At 41.1% G+C, this 22114-nt stretch overlaps 1 protein-coding gene and 1 long non-coding RNA gene across 2 annotated transcripts; both read right to left on the bottom strand.

Moving 5' to 3' along the window:
* Window positions 1-3588: 3588 nt before the first annotated feature.
* On the bottom strand, window positions 3589-17413 carry LOC115184947 (CMRF35-like molecule 1). Its single transcript, XM_029745531.1, has 5 exons — window positions 17190-17413; window positions 11486-11821; window positions 11267-11362; window positions 6140-6247; window positions 3589-4032 (listed from the first exon to the last, which is right to left on the bottom strand). The coding sequence occupies exons 1-5, from the start codon at window positions 17227-17229 to the stop codon at window positions 3773-3775; spliced, it is 840 nt and encodes a 279-aa protein (XP_029601391.1). The 5' UTR covers window positions 17230-17413; the 3' UTR covers window positions 3589-3772.
* Window positions 13427-16415, bottom strand: LOC115184948 (uncharacterized). Its single transcript, XR_003874699.1, has 3 exons — window positions 16189-16415; window positions 15845-15952; window positions 13427-13512 (listed from the first exon to the last, which is right to left on the bottom strand). It is a non-coding gene; the product is annotated as an uncharacterized LOC115184948 (long non-coding RNA).
* Window positions 17414-22114: the final 4701 nt, after the last annotated feature.

The raw sequence follows: 22114 nt of genomic DNA on the forward strand, positions 1-22114 counted from the left end.
CCTCCATGCTCTGGACACTACGCTGACAGACACAGCAAACCTTCTTGCCACAGCTCGCATTGATGTGCCATCCTGGATGAGCTGCACTACCTGAGCCACTTGTGTGGGTTGTAGACTCCGTCTCATGCTACCACTAGAGTGAAAGCACCGCCAGCACTCAAAAGTGACCAAAACATCAGCCAGGAAGCATCGAAACTGAGAAGTGGTCTGTGGTCACCACCTGCAGAACCACTCCTTTATTGGGGGTGTCTTGCTTATTGCCTATAATTTCCACCTGTTGTCTATTCCATTTGCACAACAGCATGTGAAATTTATTGTCAATCAGTGTTGCTTTCTAAGTGGACAGTTTGATTTCACAGAAGTGTGATTGACTTGGAGTTACATTGTGCTGTTTAAGTGTTCCCTTTATTTTTTTGAGCAGTATATTTTATTGTGTATTTTTCTGACATTTCATTGATCTGGATCGTTGATCAAGTATATTAATAAATCTATTCTCTTATCGACAACCAGTCATCTCTCTCTCTATTGAGCCTGGGGACGAGGTTATAGTTATTCTAATGAATTATATGTTTCAACTCAGTCAATTCAGGAAATGAAGTGAAATTCCATTCACGGATTGAGAAGTCCACATGGAAAATTATGGTCGTCGATGATGCATTTAATTGCTTTTCATTGTCTGGTTTGAAATGGAATTTAATTGAATTGAATTGGACCCCAGCTCTGGTAACAACAACACTGTGTCACAACCAGACCATCAGACAACCTCTTCTCTTCAGACTACAGACCATAGAATTACATATTAGAACTTAATTACATAATAGACTTTAATTAGTGCTACAGAGTCTATTCAGAGTCAATAGCTGTGACATTGTTTGACATCCAATGCTTTGTCATTCAGCGCCTGATTGTTAGTGGTCGGGGTCACGAGCAATGCATTCTGGGTCAGCGTTGGACACAGGCTGAGGGTCCACTGCATTCTGGGTAGAAGTTCAACTTTCTTCCTCCTCACCATCATTAACATGTTAGACAGTGAGGAGAATCATTAGGTGAAGAAAGATACAGACGTGCACACACATGCATTCAAGTTAAAAAGCCATTACAGTGAAAGTCCAGGTTCTGCACACAAAAATGAGATTCGCGTTTCACGTTTCTAACCGAGAAATATAAAATGTTCTAGAAATGTTTAATGGAAGATATAGACTATGATGCTGTGCACAATGATACACTGACACAAATGTAAGAACATCAATTATTTATGTCTAAATATGTGAATACATTTCGCATTTGATTCTGTACCATTTCCAAGATTGGCCTTTTTTAATATATTTTGTTAAACATTTTATAAAAGTCTAAATGGTATCTTATACACTACAGTTGGGGGAAACATGGGACAGTGATGCTTATTTCTAATGTAATAAACTTGTTGTTCCACCTTGTAAACCAGTACCAGAAATCCTCTTGAAGGTTTTTCACACTTACTAGAGAGCTCTCTTTTAAGTAAGCCCATTCAGCATCATCCACGTCCTCTTAAGCCGTATCCCCACCCATCTCTTTAAGAACTCACATGAGGCCATGAGTTAAACTGAATGATTAAGGTAGTGTAGTAAACAAGTGGCGAAAGTAGTAGACTACAATAGGGAACATCTCCAGGTAAAAAGACACTTAATTGGCCCAGCGTCGTCCAGGTTTGGCCGGGGTAAATAAGAATTTGTTCTTAACTGACTTGCCTAGTTAAATAAAGGTGAAATAAATCAAAAAAATATATATTAAAAACAATATATAAAAAATCTAGTCCTTTGCCTATATAATAAAATGTTGTTCTTCACATTGCCTCTGATAAAGACACTATAAATCTAATCATATGACGATAGAGATGCTATTTATATACATGTCAAGGTGACCAGGGACAATTATATGGCTTAACAGTACAAATACGATAGTCGGGAAGCAAGTACAGGAAGTGAATCATTTAATAAATAAATAGAACGTAATACAAAACAAGAAAAGCGTACAGACATGAAAACAAAACAGAGTCAATAACGCCTGAGGAAAGAACCAAGGGAAGTGACAGATAAAACGAAGGTAATCAGGGAAGTGTTGGAATCCAGGTGAGACTCATGAGGTGCAGTTGCGCGTAACGATAGTGGCAGGTGTGCGTAATCATGAGACAGCTGGCGACAACGAGCGCCAGAAAGGGGGAGCAGGAGTAAACATGATGCACGACCTACACAAATCGATCAAGATGGCGAGATACAACTAAAGGCACAAAGTGGAGGAGCATTTCAGTGGGACAGGGACGAGGCGTATGGGGTCACGGATTACAAAAAGAAAGCCAGTCACATCGCAGACACCAACGCCACCATACCCGGATGAGCTAAATACCTTTTTCTCAGGCAACTCTAAGCCCTTGAGGACAATGAGGGCTAAGTGGTTAAGGTCTCCACGGAGGACATGTGTATTAGAGGATACTGTTGGGCTGCATCACAGCCTGGTATAGCAACTCCACCACCGCTGACCAAAAGGTGTCCTGCCTGCCCTCCAGGACACCTACAACACCATGTGTTGCAGGAAGGCCAAGAAGATCATCAGGGACCTTGTAGCCACCCGAACTAAGCCCTGTTCTTCTTGCTTCCATCACTTAGACAGTATAGGAGCATAATATCGACACCTGGAATACTAAAGTTACCATGTTTGTTTCAGCAGAGGAGGAAGACATTATTGAGATGGTGACAATATAGTTAAAGTATCAGTCTATTTGATTATATATGTTTTACATTTCATTAATCCACATTTACAGTATTTGAGAAAGTATGGTCAAGAATGGATTTTGATAGGTTAAAAAATTATTCAAATGTTAGAGACTTTACTGACTGTAAATACTAGTAAATAGCAGAACATTCCACTTGAAGGTCCCTCCAACTGTCAGGTTGGTGGGTGTAGCTGGTGTATAAAGTCAGGTGCAGGAGAGCAGAGATGAGTGAAACAACGCGCTTTACTAGACAGCACAAAGTAAAACAATTCACAAAGTGCAAAAAGAACGGTTGCCACAAAGCACGGGTGATAAACAGCACCCGGCACAAACCAGCCGGAACATACCGACCCGAACAATTAACAAACACTCACAAAGACATGGGGGAAACAGAGGGTTAAATACATGACAAGTAATTGGGAAATGAAAACCAGGTGTGTGGGGAAACAAGGACAAAACAAATGGAAAATGAAAAGTGGATCGGCGATGGCTAGAAGACCAGTGACGTCGACCGCCGAACACCGCCCGAACAAGGAGAGGAACCGACTTCGGCGGAAGTCGTGACACCAACTGATAATTACTAGTGGGAGGTTAAAAAATGATTCAAATGTTACAGAGACTTTACTGACTGTAAATACTAGTAAATACCAGAACATTCCACTTGAAGGTCCCTCCGACTGATAATTACTAGTGGGAGACTTGTCTATCATCCCTGAGCATCGACTTCTCCCACATACTGACCACTGACTTCACGAACTGAGGAAATTACCTTGACAACAGCATTTACAGAATTACATACAACAACAAAACAATACTTATATTAAAACAATCTATCAATATGGTTTTTGAACACTTTAATTTGATTACAAGCATGATAGATGTACTGTTATGTCATGGTTGAGACAGTTTGATATTAGTCAATCAGCGATCTCAGTGAGTTCACATCAAGTGAATGTTTACAACTTGTTGCTCTCAGTTTACTAGAGATATTTTCAGAGTTTCCAACATGTTATTAACACAGCGTTAGTTTGGGTCTGTTGTTTTACTAATGAGGGTTTTGTAGGTGGAGTCTTGGGTTGTTGTGTTGAGGGTTTGGTAGGTGGAGTCTTGGGTTGTTGTGTTGAGGGTTTGGTAGGTGGAGTCTTGGGTTGTTGTGTTGAGGGTTTGGTAGGTGGAGTCTTGGGTTGTTGTGTTGAGGGTTTGGTAGGTGGAGTCTTGGGTTGTTGTATTGAGGGTTTGGTAGGTGGAGTCTTGGGTTGTTGTGTCTGGATTGGTGACTGGCCCTGTGGAACACACAACATATAAATCATGTGTGTGCACGTGCAGTGGTGTGGTGTAATGGTGTAGTAGTGCAGTGGTGTAGTGGTGTAGTGGTGTAGTGGTACAGTGGTGTAGTAGTGTATGGAACATTTGGTATACTCTATTTTTGCCCAAAATGTCCCAAATGGCCCGCCAGGTGAAGGAAAGGCTCCCTGTGTGAAAACTTCTATGAGAAACAGTGACATGTTCTCTGAATGACCATAAATGATCAATCTTTCAGTCAGGTAAACCAATGTTTTACTCTGCTGGCCTAGATATTAGATACAGTAACATTTCTAGCATGAGTATCCAGGACAACTCATCTGAGCTTGTCTTGGCATGGCTCAGTGTCAGCTTAGTTCTGTGGTGTGTAAACCACCACTGTGTTCTTGTGTTCTGAGTTCCTACAGTACCTCTCTTCCAACTACAGACCCAAGCTGGACTGGGCTGGCCTGGTTAGTCATTCAACTGAAGCCTGGAACTGTACTGACATTGAAAATGTGAAAAAAAATCAATCAGATCCAGCAGTGTGAAAAGGTGTTTAGTGACAGTACTGGTACAGCATAATATACTGTAGGCTAATAAGCTGTACTCTACCCCTTGTATTAGTGTTAAATGGGTTTAGTTGCAGTACTGGTACTGCATAATATACTGTAGTCTAATAAACTGTACTCTACCCCTTGTATTAGTGTTAAATGGGTTTTAGTTACAGTACTGGTTCTGTGTAATATACTGTAGGCTAATATGCTGTACTCTACCCCTTGTATTAGTGTTAAATGGGTTTTAGTTACAGTACTGGTACTGCATAATATACTGTAGTCTAATAAACTGTACTCTACCCCTTGTATTAGTGTTAAATGGGTTTTAGTTACAGTACTGGTTCTGTGTAATTGATGGAAAGACAACTAATGAAGTCATGATGAAGCACCAGAGACTTCTTTATTTCAACAAGGTTGTTGTTAAATAAGAGAACAGTCTAGTTTGTAACAGTGATAAAGTTGTCTATCAACTGTTAAAATCATGTTCAACAGAACCAGTTCCAACTGAACTATTTGACCATCAATAGATTAAAGAAAGAGCCATTTAGTTTTTAACACAGCTGCCCCATATCATCAGCTATGCACTTTTGTTTTCATTTGGGGAAACATCATTTTCTAATATTACATTTTTCAGTCCTTTATATTGTTATTAGGCCAATAAAATAGATGTGTGTTGACTTGGATTAGGCCATGGGAATATAATAGTGTCTGCTAGGCTGTGTAAACACTCCACTATGCCACTGTATGCCTGTGTGCACGTAAATACTGTACATACAGAAATACAAACATACAGTACATACATATATATGGGGTCACATATAAGTTTGGGGTCACTTAGAAATGTCCTTGTTTTTGAAAAAAATATTATTTTTTTGTCCATTAAAATAACATAAAATTGATCAGAAAAACCGTGTAGACATTGTTAATGTTGTAAATGACTATTCTAGCTGGATACGGCAGATTTTTATGGAATATCTACATAGGCGTACAGAGGCCCATTATCAGCAACCATCACTCCCATGTTCAAATGGAACAGAACAGAATAGAAAGAGGAGTGGGAGGCCCCGGTGCACAACTGAGCAAGAGGACAAGTACATTAGAGTGTCAAACATAATTGCAAAAGGGTTTTCTAATGATCAATTAGCCTTTTAAAATGATAAACTTGGATTAGCTAACACAATGTGCTATTGTAACACAGGAGTGATGGTTGCTGATAATCGGCCTCTGTACGACTGTGTAGATATTCCATTAAAAAACAGCCGTTTCCAGCTACAATAGTCATTTACAACATTAACAATGTCTACACTGTATTTCTGATCAATTTGATGTTATTTTAATGGACAAAAAATTTGCTTTTCTTTCAAAAACAAGAACATTTCTAAGTGACCCAAACTTTTGAACGGTAGTGTACACACATACATACATACATACATACATACATACATACATACATACATACATACATACATACATACATACATACATACATACATACATACATACATACATACATACATACATACATACATACATACATATGAGAGTTACTCACTTGAGGATGTCCTGTCTCTCCTCCATTTGTAGATCAGTAGCAGGATGAGTCCCACAACCAACACAGCCAGACTCACACACACCATGATGACCACTGGTGGACCTAGAACTACAAAAACAAGATAATTACACTTTGCCTATGAAACACACCGTGAGTTAGGATTAATTTAGCACTTCCTAAGGCTTCCACTAGATGTCAACAGTCTTTACAAAGTGTTTTGACTCTTCTCCGGTAAAAACTGACCGAACGAGAGGCCTGGAAAGTTGGTCATAGAGGGAGGGCCATTACTACCATGACGCGGGCGCCCATGGGTACCCTTTCATTCCGAAACGTGTAGTAAGACAATGCAATCGTCCGCCTTGAATGTTATTGAAGCTCTGATTGAAAAAGGCCCTAAAGATTTATGTTATACAACGTTTGACATGTTTGAACGAACGTAAATATATATTTTTTGCACATTCGTGACGACAAGTCCCGTGCGCCTCGTACATTATGAGTAGCCTTCGGAACGCGCTAACAAGAAGGAGCTATTGGGACATAAATTATTAACTTTTTAGAACAAAACTACATTTGTTGTGGACCTGGGATACCTGGAAGTGCCTTCTGATGAAGATAATCAAAGGTAAGGGAATATTTACAATAGTATATTTGATTTTAGATGGTTCCAAGATGGCGCTAACCTGTATCGCCTAGCCTATTTTTCTGAGCATAGGACCTCGTTTATTGCAAAGTGTGATTTCCCAGTAAAGTTATTTTTAAATCTGGCAATGCGGTTGCATTCAAGAGATGTTAATCTATAATTCTTTGAATGACAATATTACATTTTAACAATGTTTTCGAAATAGTAATTTTGTAAATTGTAGCGCTGATTCACTGGAAGCATTTGGGGAAAATATTTTCTGAATGTCACGCGCCGATGTAAAATGCTGTTTTTATATATAAATATGAACTTTATCGAACAAAAAATGCATGTATTGTGTAACATGATGTCCTAGGAGTGTCATCTGATGAAGATTGTCAAAGGTTAGTGCTGCATTTAGCTGTGTTTTGGGTATTTGTGATGCATGCTAGTTGCTTTGAAAATGGCAGTGTGATTATTTTTGGCTGTGTACTCTCCTAACATAATCTAATGTTTTGCTTTTGCTGTAAAGCCTTTTTGAAATCAGACAACGTGGTTCGATTCAGGAGAGGTGTATCTATAAATTGATGTAAAATAGTCATATGTTTGAGAAATTGAAGTTATAGCATTTATGAGGTATTTGTATTTCGCGCGACGCGATTCCACTGGCTGTTGACCAGGGTGGGACGCAAGCGTCCCAGGTTCCCAGACAGGTTAACCCTGCTCTAATCTAACTTTAACCCTGCTCAAATCTAACTTTAACCCTGCTCAAATCTAACATTAACCCTGTTCAAATCTTACTTAACCCTGCTCAAATCTAACTTTAACCCTGCTCAAATCTAACTTTAACCCTGCTCAAATCTAACATTAACCCTGCACAAATCTTACTTTAACCCTGCTCAAATCTAACTTTAACCCTGCTCAAATCTAACTTTAACCCTGCTCAAATCTTACTTTAACCCTGCTCAAATCTAACTTTAACCCTGCTCAAATCTAACTTTAACCCTGCAGAAATCTAACTTTAACCATGCTGAAATCTAACTTTAAAAAATGCATGTATTGTGTAACATGATGTCCTAGGAGTGTCATCTGATGAAGATCGTCAAAGGTTAGTGCTTCATTTAGCTATGTTTTGGGTATTTGTGATGCATGCTAGTTGCTTGGAAATGGCTATGTGGTTATTTGTGTCTATGTACTCTCCTAACATAATCTAATGTTTTGCTTTCGCTGTAAAGCCTTTTGGAAATCAGACAACGTGGTTCGATTCAGGAGAAGTGTATCTATAAAATGGTGTAAAATATTCCTATGTTTGAGAACTCTGAATTATGACATTTTGTGGTTTTAAATTTGGCGCTCTGATTTTTCACTGGCTGTTGAATAGTGTGGGACGATTGCGTCCCACCTACCCTACAGAGGTTAAACTTAACAGCACTCTCACTCTGTCTTGCAGGAGAGTCCAAGGATGGAGAGTCTACAGAGGAGGAAGGGGGGGAATGGTGGCGGGTGAAAAAAGTGAAAGCGAAGGAGGCAACACTCGACACTATGGAACACAAAGCTTTTACTATCTCATCCTGGAATATACAAGGTCTGAGGTCATCTGCCTTTGGCCTGAAGAGCAGGAACCCAGACATTATCAAAGAAATTGGAAATACAGACATTGTCATCCTACAAGAAACATGGTACAGAGGAGACGGACCCACTGGTTGCCCACTAGGTTACAGAGAGCTGGTAGTCCCATCCACCAAACTACCAGGTGTGAAACAGGGAAGAGACTCAGGGGGTATGCTAATTTGCTATAGAGCAGACCTAATCCACTCTATTAAATTAGTCAACATTTTAATAACCAACACAAATGGGTCTCAACTCCTGCAGATCTGTCAGATGCTGGGTATGTACATAGTCATTGGCTTCGAAGAGTCTCCTATGGTAGGTACACCTACAGCTCATCACTTGGCTGTAGTACTGTAGATTACTTTAACACTGACCTCAACCCAGATTATCTCAGAGCGTTCACAGTCAGCCCACTGACACCCCTATCAGATCACAGCAAAATCTAGTCTACCTGAACAGAGAAATACTCAGTCATGAGGCATCAAAGCCAAAGGAACTGCACAATATTAAGAAATGCTGTAGATTGAAGGAAAGTAGTGTAGAAACCTACCAAAAAACAATTAGGCAACAACAAATTCAATCCCTTTTAGACAACTTCCTGGACAAAACATTTCACTGTAATAGTGAAGGTGTAAACTTGGCAGTAGAAAGTCTAAACAGTATATTTGATGAAGAATGCAAAAACCTAAGAAAGAAATTGAGAAACCTATCCAATCAAAAACATACACCCAGAAAAGCTAAGTCTACGTCTTCACTATGGTGAACCACTTAAAAAAATACTGAAATACACGAAGGAAAAAGAAGGAACAGCATGTCAGAAATCACCTCAATGTAATAGAATCTAAACAACACACTAAACAAACAACAACACAAAGAGTTATCTTTCCAAAATGGAGATGTGTGGAGAAGCCATTTCTCCAATCTTTTTGTCTCTATAACAAAGAACAAACAGCAAAAACATATACGTTATCAATTACAAATCTTAGAATCAGCTATTAATTACGCGATAAATTGGTCCTTTGACCTTTGCCTGTCCTGACCCTGTGCCCGCCCACCAGACCACTGCCTGTCTCTAACCCTGAGCCTACCTGCTGTCCTGTACCTTTGCTCCTCCTCTGGATTACCGACCTCTGCATGACCTGAGCCTGCCTGCCGTCCTGTACCTTGACCTCTGCTCTGGATTATCGACCCCTGCCTGCCTTGACCTGTCGTTTGCCTGCCCCTGTGGTTACAATAAACATTGTTACTTCACAGTGTGCACTTGGGTCTTAGCTTGATTCCTGATAAGCCAATCATGGATAGTTGGAAGGTTGCCGTCTTTCTGTGGCTTAACCTACAAGGCTTGTATGTAACCATTTTATTCATATTTACAGATGGCATACGAGTTTGTTATTAAGGCACATGAATGTTCAGGTATTCGAGAAGGCATTTCTGCCAAAAAACGCATTTTGATTAAAAAATGTTTACGTTCATACGACTCTCCTGTGAAGTCGTGACTTGAGACACACCTAGTTTCCCAAATCAGGTCACATATCAACACATTGACGAGGGCACTAGTACAGTCTGCAGCACCCGGCCCCACCCTACTAGAATCTGAAGTCAAATGTCTACTGTTTGCTGATCTGGTGCTTCTGTCCCCAACTAAGGTGGGCATACAGCAGCACCTAGATCTTCTGCACAGATTCTGTCAGACCTGGGCCCTGACAGTAAAGCTCAGTAGGACAAAAATAATGATGTTTCAAAAAAGGTCCAGTTGTCAGGACCACAAATATAAATTCCATCTAGACACCGTTGCTTTTTTGCACACAAAACTACACATACCTCGACCTAAACATCATTGCCAGAGGTAACTTCCACAACTGTGAACATTCTTAGAGACAAGGCAAGGGACTTTTATGCCATGAAAAGGAAGATAAAATTGGACATACCAATTAAGATTTGGCAAAAAATTATTGAATAATTCATAGAACCCATTGCCCTTTATGGTTGTGAGGTCTGGGGTCCGCTCACCAACTAAGAATTCACAAAATGGGGACAAACACCAAATTCAGAGTCCGCAATCTGCAAAAAGATCCTCTTTGTACAATGTAAAACACCAAATACGGTGGGGAGAACAAGTAGAGCTAAGTATCAAAATCCAGAAAAGAGCTAATAAAATCCACACCCACCTAAAAGGAAGCAATTCCCAAACCTTCCATTCCAAAGCCATCACCTACAGAGAGATGAACCTGGAAAAGAGTATCCTAAGCATGCTGGTCCTGAGGCTCTGTTCACAAACAGACCCCACAGAGCCCCAGGACTGCAACACAATTAGACCCAACCGTTGCCCCACCTGGTTTCTGACCCCTGCCTGCCTTGACCTGTCTATTGCCTGCCCCTGTTGGATTATTAAACTATAGTTTCTCTGACGTGGTCTGCATCTGGGTCTAACCCTTTTCTGCTTTAACTATTTAAACATCGTTACATCACTGTATATAGACACATGACATTTCAAATGTCTTTATTCTTTTGGAACTTGTGTAAGTGTAATATTTGCTGTTCACTTTTTGTTTATTTCACTTTGCTCATCCATTTCACTTGCTTTGGCAATGTAAACATTTGTTTCCTATGCCAATAAAACCACTTGAATTGCAGGAGAGAGAGAGAGAAAGAGAGAGAGAGAGAGAGAGAGAGAGAGAGAGAGAAATAGACCGAAATAGAGAGAAATAGAGAGAAATAGAGAGAAATAGAGAGAAAGAGAGAGAGAGAGAGAGAGAGAGAGAGAGAGAGAAGAAGAGAGAGAGAGAGGAGATGAGATTTGTCTAATGCTTGACCAGATATTGTTGTTTCTGTCTATAGCAGCACATTGAAGTTGTCTGAAGGTGAAAGAATGATTGCAAGGGACAAGTCCATCATACCTGCTCTCTGTGAAGGACCAACACTGATGTCTCCAGATGGAAGGAATGTTGTGGAGAAATTAGGTCTGGAGGTGACAGTTGACGGTTTAGGAGGAGCTGTGTGTAAAACAAAAGAACAGGCAGCCACAAATACTGTCACCATTTTACTGTTCTCTAATGAAGTCATGAAGCCTGTAACAAACATTAACCTCTGACAAATGTGACTAAAGGTTCACTTACCATCTGTAACTGTGAGACGCACCTCTTGGTATGAAACTTTTATAGATCTGTCCACTCCACACCAGTAGGTCCCAGAGTCTGACTTCACCAGGTTCTTGATGGTAACAGTGAAGTCTCCATTTCTTTTGTCATGTATGGTGTATCTTCCTCTCTCAATATAGTTCTTGTTCTTCTGAGTTTGAACCAGAATGTCATTGTAACTGTCACAGTTCTTCCTACAGAAGTACTTATCATTGCTTTTTCCAAACCATTTATCTGCATATGAGCACTGTATTGTGACCTGTCCCCCAACAACTCCAGCCGCCTTAGTGATGACTGACTCCACAACACAGAGAGCTGTAAAACAGAAACATACGGTCACTAAAGAGGAACTGGAACCTCTTTGTCCTCAACACCCTCATAGTCCTACTGTACCCATCAACAGAGATGTGAGATAAATTCAGTACATTCCACCATGAATATGCAGATATATCAACTGATCATATCTCTAGTGTATCACGTTCTGGCTCCTTATAGACAAATCATTATCTTAGTACACTATATCATCCAGACAGTATCCAGTCTAGTACTATAGAAACTGATACAGACTACAGACAGTATACAGTCTAGTACTATAGAAACTGATACAGACTACAGACAGTATACAGTCTAGTACTATAGAAACTGATACAGACAGACAGACAGACAGACAGACAGACAGACAGACAGACAGACAGACAGACAGACAGACAGACAGACAGACAGACAGACAGACAGACAGACAGACAGACAGACAGACAGACAGACAGACAGACAGACAGACAGACAGACAGACAGACAGAGACAGACAGACAGACAGACAGACAGACAGAACTCACCTGAAAGGAGACAGCAGGAGACAACATGCAGTATCTTCATTCTGAAGAGTTACTCCTCAGTTACTTTTCTGTTAAAGTTACTTTACTATCTCAGTTACTATACTGTTAAAGTTACTTTACTACCACAGTTAACATACTGTTCAAGTTACTTTACTATCACAGTTACCATACTGTTAAAGTTACTTTACTACCACACTTACTATACTATTAAAGTTACTTTACTACCACAGTAAACATACTGTTAAAGTTACTTTAATATCACATTTACCATACTACCACCTGGTGCATCAACAAGCCCAGGTCCACAACAGCTTCTCTGTCAGCTACTCTCAGTCCTACTAAACCATCACCAGTCAGACAGTGTTTGACAGCTGGGTGTTTCTGAAGTCTTCTTTCTTCCTTTATTGATGCTCCTCCCTCCTCTGACACCACACCCTACTCTCTGTCCCTCTGCATATCAGAGAGATGGAGATAGAGATGGTGGTGGTGGAGGGGGAGGGCATTAGCCCCATATCCTGGTTCTGAAATGACCTCACTGTCTGGAGGTCTATATGTGCTGCAGAGTGAAACTGGTTCAAACCGGCCGGAGGATAGACTTCTAAACCACCAGAGAACTCAGCTAGCTGTGGTGACTAAGTGTTAAAACTGTCAACTTCTCTGTTCGAAAGTTACCATGTTTATTTCAGGAGGAACACAATGTTGAGATGATGACATTATAGTTAAAGTATACATCAATATATTTTATTATATTAATCCACATATGTTACCATTGATTGAGAAAGTATGGTGCAGAATGGATTTCCAAAAGTACAAATGTTACAAAGAATAACACTGTACTAACAGTATCCTGTCTCTGTGTGAAGTTAATGGTGTCATCATTTTAGTTTGGATCGGTTGTGTTGAGGGTTTGGTAGGTGGAGTCTTGGGTTGTTGTGTTGAGGGTTTGGTAGGTGGAGTCTTGGGTTGCTGTGTTGAGGGTTTGGTAGGTGGAGTCTTGGGTTGTTGTGTTGAGGGTTTGGTAGGTGGAGTCTTGGGTTGTTGTGTTGAGGGTTTGGTAGGTGGAGTCTTGGGTTGTTGTGTTGAGGGTTTGGTAGGTGGAGTCTTGGGTTGTTGTGTTGAGGGTTTGGTAGGTGGAGTCTTGGGTTGTTGTGTCTGGATTGGTGACTGGCTCTGTGGAACACACAACATATAAAGCATGCGAGTGCACGTGCAGTGGTGTGGTGTAGTGGTGTAGTAGTGCAGTGGTGTAGTGGTGTAGTAGTGCAGTGGTGTAGTGGTGTAGTAGTGCAGTGGTGTAGTGGTGTAGTAGTGCAGTGGTGTAGTGGTGTAGTAGTGCAGTGGTGTGGTGTAATGGTGTAGTAGTGCAGTGGTGTAGTGGTGTAGTAGTGCAGTGGTGTAGTGGTGTAGTAGTGCAGTGGTGTAGTGGTGTAGTAGTGCAGTGGTGCAGTGGTGTAGTAGTGCAGTGGTGTAGTGGTGTAGTAGTGCAGTGGTGTAGTGGTGTAGTGGTGTAGTGGTGCAGTGGTGTAGTAGTGTATGGAACATTTGGTATACTCTATTTTTGCTCAAAATGTCCCAAACGGCCCGCCAGGTGAAGGAAAGGCTCCCTGTGTGAAAACTTCTATGAGAAACAGTGACATCTTCTCTGAATGACCATAAATGATCAATCTTTCAGTCAGGTAAACCAATGTTTTACTCTGCTGGCCTAGATATTAGATACAGTAACATTTCTAGCATGAGTATCCAGGACAACTCATCTGAGCTTGTCTTGGCATGGCACAGTGTCAGCTTAGTTCTGTGGTGTGTAAACCACCACTGTGTTCTTGTGTTCTGAGTTCCTACAGTACCTCTCTTCCCACTACAGACCCAAGCTGGACTGGGCTGGCCTGGTTAGTCATTCAACTGAAGCCTGGAACTGTACTGACATTGAAAATGTGAAAAAAAATCAATCAGATCCAGCAGTGTCAAAAGGTGTTTAGTGACAGTACTGGTACTGCATAATATACTGTAGGCTAATAAACTGTACTCTACCTCTTGTATTAGTGTGAAAATGGGCTTAGTGACAGTACTGGTACTGCATAATATACTGTAGTCTAATAAACTGTACTCTACTCCTTGTATTAGTGTTAAATGGGTTTAGTTACAGTACTGGTACTGCATAATATACTGTAGGCTAATAAACGGTACTCTACCCCTTGTATTAGTGTGAAAATGGGCTTAGTGACAGTACTGGTACTGCATAATATACTGTAGTCTAATAAACTGTACTCTACTCCTTGTATTAGTGTTAAATGGGTTTAGTTACAGTACTGGTACTGCATAATATACTGTAGGCTAATAAGCTGTACTCTACTCCTTGTATTAGTGTTAAATGGGTTTAGTTACAGTACTGGTACTGCATAATATACTGTAGGCTAATAAGCTGTACTCTACTACTTGTATTAGTGTTAAAATGGGTTTAGTTACAGTACTGGTACTGCATAATATACTGTAGTCTAATAAACTGTACTCTACTCCTTGTATTAGTGTTAAATGGGTTTAGTGACAGTACTGGTACTGCATAATATACTGTAGGCTAATAAACTGTACTCTACCCCTTGTATTAGTGTTAAATGGGTTTTAGTTACAGTACTGGTTCTGTGTAATTGATGGAAAGACAACTAATGAAGTCATGATGAAGCACCAGAGACTTCTTTATTTCAACAAGGTTGTTGTTATATAAGAGAACAGTCTAGTTTGTAACAGTGATAAAGTTGTCTATCAACTGTTAAAATCATGTTTAACAGAACCAGTTCCAACTGAAGTATTTGACCATCAATAGATTAAAGAAAGAGCCATTTTTTTAACACAGCAGCAAAATATCATCAGGTACACTTTTGTTTTCATTTGGGGAAATATCATTTTGTAATATTTAATTTCAGTCCATTGTATTGTTATTAGGCCTACAAAATAGATGTGTGTTAACTTGGATTAGGCCATGGGAATATAATAGTGTCTGCTAGGCTGTGTATACACTCCACTATACCACTGTATGCCTGTGTGCACGTAAATACTGTACATACAGAAATACATACAGTACATACATACATACAGACGGTACATATTCAAAAGTTTGGGGTCACTTAGAAATGTCCTTGTCTTTGAAAGAAAATCTAATTTTTTGTCCATTAAAATAACAAATTGATCAGAAATACAGTGTAGACTGTTAATGTTGTAAATGACTATTGTAGCTGGAAACGGCATACTTTTTAGGGAATATCTACATAGGCGTACAGAGGCCCATTATCAGCAACCATCACTCCTGTGATGACTATGCATAGATGACTACAGAGAGTGGCAGTGGTGTGGAGAGGGGAGGGGGGCAATGTGAATAGTTTGGGTTGCCATTTGACTAGATGTTCAGGAGTCTTATGGTTTGGGGATAGAAGCTGTTTAGGAGCCTCTTGGACCTGGACTTGGCGCTCCTGTATCGCTTTTCGTAAATATACATATGAGTGTTACTCACTTGAGGATGTCCTGTCTCTCCTCCATTTGTAGATCAGTAACAAGATGAGCCCCACAACCAACACAGCCAGACTCACACATACCATGATGACCACTGGGAAACCTAGAACTACAAATACAAGATAATTACATTCCTCTCAGACCCTTCTCCTTCCTAAACCGGTAGGAAGACAGACATATAGAGAGACAAATATATTATATATAGAGAGAGACAGAGAAAGAGAGAGAGATTTGTCCAGTGCATTAACAGATATAGCTATATTATCTATTCACCTGAATTATACAGCAGCATATTATAGTTGTCTGAAGGTGATAGAATGATGGCAAGGGACCGGTCCATCATACCTGTTCTCTGTGAAGGACCAGCACTGATGTCTCCAGATGCCATAAATGTTGTAGAGAGGTTTGGTAAGGTTGTGGAGGTGTATGGGGATGTTGTAGAGAGGTTTGGGAGGGTTGTGGAGACATGGGGTCTGGAGGTGAGTGGTGACGGTGTAGGAATGGGAGGAGCTGTGAGTCAATAGAAAGTACAGATAAACACCAATATTGAAACAACTTCATGTCAGGAAATAAGTCAGGAAGTGAATTACTAGATACAAATGTATATGGAGTATTCACTTACCATCTGTAACTATGAGATGCAACTCTTGGAATGTGTCCTTTATAGTTCTGTCCACTCCACACCAGTAGGTCCCTGAGTCTGACTTCCTCAAGTCCTTGATGGTCACATAGAATACATCTCCCATGTCTTTTATTCTGTATCTTCCTTGAGTTACAGTCTTACTCCCATTAGTTTCAACCAGAATGTCTTTATCAGAACATGTCCCCTTGCAGAAGTATTTGTTGTTGTTCCCTGCCAATGTGAATGAGCAGCCCACAGTGACTTGTCCTCCTACCACTTCCTTAGTGACAGCTGACTCCACAACACACAGAGCTGTCAAACAGAAATACACAGTACAGTCACAACTGATGCCCTGTGAGATATACTTTAACCCTGAATAAATCTTACTTCAGCCCTGCCTAAAATCTTACTTGAACCCTGCACAAACCTGACATTAACCCTGCACAAACCCAGGTAAAAGACCAACATATCAAACATTTTAATTTCAGTGCATTATCATAAGGTACATGTGAAAAACAAACTCAGAACTGTACAACTTTCTGGCTCCTTATTGACAAATACATATCTTGTTCTATATGTACTATATGATCCACACAGTATTATGGAAACTGATACAGACAGACAGACAGACAGACAGACAGACAGACAGACAGACAGACAGACAGACAGACAGACAGACAGACAGACAGACAGACAGACAGACAGACAGACAGACAGAACTCACCTGAGAGGAGACAGCAGGAGACAACAAGGAATATCTTCATTCTGGACAGTTACTCCTCAGTTACTATACTGTTAAAGTTACTTTACTATCACAGTTACTATACTGTTAAAGTTACTTTACTACCACAGTAACTATACTGTTAAAGTTACTTTACTATCACAGTAACTATACTGGTAAACTTACTTTACTATACTACCAGCTAGCACAGTTCCACAACACGTCTCTGTCAGCTACACACTTAACAGCAGGGTGTTTCTGAAACGCTCTGTCTTCCTTAATTGAAAGCTCCTCCCTCATCTGACACCCCACCCCTCTCCTCTGTCTCTCTCTTTCTCTCTTTCTCTGTCTTTTTGTCTCTGTCTTTTTGTCTCTCTCTGTCTTTAAATAAAATTAAATTAAAAGGGATTTATTGGCATGGGAAACATGCTTACATTGCCAAAGCAGAGAGTCTATCTGTCTGTCTCTGTCTCTGTCTCGCTCTCGCTCAATTTCAATTTAAGGGCTTTATTGGCATGGGAAACAAATTGCCTAAGCAAGTGAAGTAGATAATAAACAAAAGTGAAAGAAACAATCAAAATGAACAGTCTCTTTCTCTCTGCATGTCAAGGAGATGAGTATAGTGATGGTGGTGGTGGAATGGGTGGGCATTATCCTACACATCCTGATGATTTAACTGTAGTGACCTCAGTGTCTCCAGGTCTGTGTGCTGCAGAGTGAAACTGGTTCAAACCGGCCAGAGGTTAGACTTCTAAACCACCAGAGAAATCAAATCAAATCAAATCAAATCAAATTTATTTATATAGCCCTTCGTACATCAGCTGAAATCTCAAAGTGCTGTACAGAAACCCAGCCTAAAACCCCAAACAGCAAGCAATGCATGTGAAAGAAGCACGGTGGCTGGGAAAAACTCCCTAGGAAAAACTCCTGAGAAAGGCCAAAAACCTAGGAAGAAACCTAGAGAGGAACCAGGCTATGAGGGGTGGCCAGTCCTCTTCTGGCTGTGCCGGGTGGATATTATAACAGAACATGGTCAAGATGTTAAAATGTTCGTAAATGACCAGCATGGTCAAATAATAATAATCATAGTAATTGTCGAGGTGCAACAAGCACGTCCGGTGAACAGGTCAGGGTTCCGTAGCCGCAGGCAGAAACAGTTGAAACTGGAGCAGCAGCATGGCCAGGTGGACTGGGGACAGCAAGGAGTCATCATGCCAGGTAGTCCTAGGGCTCAGGTCCTCCGAGAGAAAGAGAGAAAGAAAGAGAGAATTAGAGAGAGCATATTTACATTCACACAGGACACTGGATAAGACAAGAGAATACTCCAGATGTAACAGACTGACCCTAGCCCCCCGACACATAAACTACTGCAGCATAAATACTGGAGGCTGAGACAGGAGGGATCAGAAGACACTGTGGCCCCATCCGATGATACCCCCGGACAGGCCAAACAGGCAGGATATAACCCCACCCACTTTGCCAAAGCACAGCCCCCACACCACTGAACTCAGCTTCCTGTAGGTGACTAAGTCTTAAAACTGTTAACTTCTCTGTTCTAAAGTTAAAGTTTGTTTGAGCAGAGGAGGAACACAATATAGTGAAAGTAAACATCAATATATTTTATAACTTTTTTCTGACATTTAATTGATCCAAATACAGTCTTTATAAATGATCAACTCAACAGATGAGTTTCTGAACAGAAGAAACATCCCTCCTCTACAACCCAACTCCCCTTAATGAATGATGTCATCACATAACAGACAAGCTACTGAGATCTCAGTAAACCAATAGAACAACTTAAACTGAGTTGTTGACTCCACCCCTTTATCGAGATTCGCTGTCAGTTTTGAGCAGGGTGTTCGGCGTTCGCCGCCAGGCTCCTAAATTGCCATCAAGTGAAACCTCCGCTCACAAGGGCAAGACATGCAAACTCACTGTCAGTGAGAGAACAGGAGATTGAGAGAGAGAGAGAAAGAGACTGACAGAGACCGTGAGAGAGAGAGAAAGAGACTGACAGAGACCGTGAGAGAGAGAAAAAGAGACTGACAGAGACCGTGAGAGAGAGAGAGAGAAAGAGACTGACAGAGACCGTGAGAGAGAGAGAAAGAGACTGACAGAGACCGTGAGAGAGAGAGAAAGAGACTGACAGAGACCGTGAGAGAGAGAGAAGAGACTGACAGAGACCGTGAGCGAGAGAGAAAAAGAGACTGACAGAGACCGTGAGCGAGAGAGAAAAAGAGACTGACAGAGACCGTGAGCGAGAGAGAAAAAGAGACTGACAGAGACCGGCAGAGAGAGAGAAAAAAAGAGACTGACAGAGACCGGCAGAGAGAGAGAGAAAAAAAGAGACTGACAGAGACCGTGAGCGAGAGAGAAAAAGAGACTGACAGAGACCGGCAGAGAGAGAGAAAAAAAGAGACTGACAGAGACCGTGAGCGAGAGAGAAAAAGAGACTGACAGAGACCGGCAGAGAGAGAGAGAAGAAGAGACTGACAGAGACCGTGAGCGAGAGAGAAGAAGAGACTGACAGAGACCGTGAGCGAGAGAGAAAAAGAGACTGACAGAGACCGTGAGAGAGAGAGAAGAAGAGACTGACAGAGACCGTGAGCGAGAGAGAAGAAGAGACTGACAGAGACCGTGAGCGAGAGAGAAAAAGAGACTGACAGAGACCGTGAGAGAGAGAGAAGAAGAGACTGACAGAGACCGTGAGCGAGAGAGAAGAAGAGACTGACAGAGACCGTGAGCGAGAGAGAAGAAGAGACTGACAGAGACCGTGAGCGAGAGAGAAAAAGAGACTGACAGAGACCGGCAGAGAGAGACAAAAAAAAAGTTAAAGAGAAATTTCCTAAAAATAGAGGTCAGCGCATATAGTTAAAATGTGTCTCTTGTGATTGGTCGCCAGTGAGTGTATGTATCTTGTGATTGGTTGCCAGTGACTCAAGTGTCTGGGTTTGCTGACTGTGGAGTAGAAGAGAGGAGCCTCAGAGGAGCTGTGTGGATGATTGACAGTAGAGTAGGCGGGGCTTTGACCAAAGTTCACAGTAGCATAGTCACATGATGAAGTGCCCTCTTTAGAAATGGCAGCGGTGGCCTCATTGGGGCAGCTGCCCTCTTTAGTGATGGTGGCAGTTGCTTCGTTGGGGCCGCTGGGGTTCTTGTGGAAGTTGACGCTGGCGTGGTGGAGAGACTCAGAGTGGCTTGTAGGTAAGTTGGCGGTGGCGTAGATGGTGGTCATCGCAGCACCTGAGTCTGACTGTAGGGGGCTCTCCTTTATCTCTTCATAGTCACCGTCACCATGACAACCCTGGAGAAGAGGGAGGAGAGAAAAGGGGAGAGGAGATAATAGTATGACACTCACAAACACACTCAACACATTACTCAATGACATCACTCAATGACATCACTCAGACACAAAAACGAACAACCAAAATACACTGACCCCTTCGTTGTTTCCTGTGTCTGGACTCACTCTGTGTGTTGAAGAGACAGATCCTGTGGAACACAACACACACACAACACTCAGAGAGAGAGAGAGAGGTAGAGAGAGACAAAAAGGGAGAGAGAGGACGAGAGAGAGACAGAGCGAGAGAGATAGACAGGAAGTGAGAGAGAGGACGGAGGGAGGGAGAGAAAGAGAGTAGGAAAGAGAGAGAGAGGGAGAGAGAGAGATGCACTTCCACCAGAATACATCAGGGGTCAGACACTCCTCAGTGACTGTTTATGCTTCTCAACCAGGGACAAATGATGACATGGCTATTATGCAAATACATTTCTTAGAAAAGTAAATGAAAATATTTAAAAAAGGGGAAATTGCTCTCTTTATATAGAGCTATGTGTGTGTGTGTGTGTGTGTGTGTGTGTGTGTGTGTGTGTGTGTGTGTGTGTGTGTGTGTGTGTGTGTGTGTGTGTGTGTGTGTGTGTGTGTGTGTGTGTTTCTCACCTGTGACCTTGTTGTATTTCCATCTGTAGACTATGATCAGGCTGATCACCAGCAGTAACACTACCAGACTAACAGACACCATGATGACCACTGAGGTACCTGGAACACACACACACACACACACACACACACACACACTGTTACGTAAACGATTAGACAAACCTACTGTTACTCTAACCTACCCCCATATCATAACACTACATACAGACATGTCTACCACTAACCTACCCCTCATATCATAACACTACATACAGACATGTCTACCACTAACCCACCCTCATATCATAACACTACATATAGACATGTCTAACACTAACCTACCCTCATATCATAACACTAACCTACCCTCATATCATAACACTACATACAGACATGTCTAACACTAACCTACCCTCATATCATAACAATACATACAGACATGTCTACCACTAACCTACCCTCATATCATAACACTACATACAGACATGTCTATCACTAACCTACCCTCATATCATAACACTACATACAGACATGTCTACCACTAACCTACCCTCATATCATAACACTAACCTACCCCTCATATCATAACACTACATATAGACATGTCTAACACTAACCTACCCTCATATCATAACACTAACCTACCCTTATTCATAACACTACATATAGACATGTCTAACACTAACCTACCCTCATATCATAACACTAACTACCCTCATATCATAACACTACATACAGACATGTCTACCACTAACCTACCCCTCATATCATAACACTACATACAGACATGTCTAACACTAACCTACCCTCATATCATAACACTACATACAGACATGTCTATCACTAATCTACCCTCATATCATAACACTACATACAGACATGTCTAACACTAACCTACCCTCATATCATAACACTACATACAGACATGTCTAACACTAACCTACCCTCATATCATAACACTAACCTACCCTCATATCATAACACTACATACAGACATGTCTAACACTAA

The sequence above is a fragment of the Salmo trutta genome, unplaced genomic scaffold (genome assembly GCF_901001165.1).
Source record: "Salmo trutta unplaced genomic scaffold, fSalTru1.1, whole genome shotgun sequence".
Lineage (NCBI taxonomy): Eukaryota > Metazoa > Chordata > Actinopteri > Salmoniformes > Salmonidae > Salmo > Salmo trutta.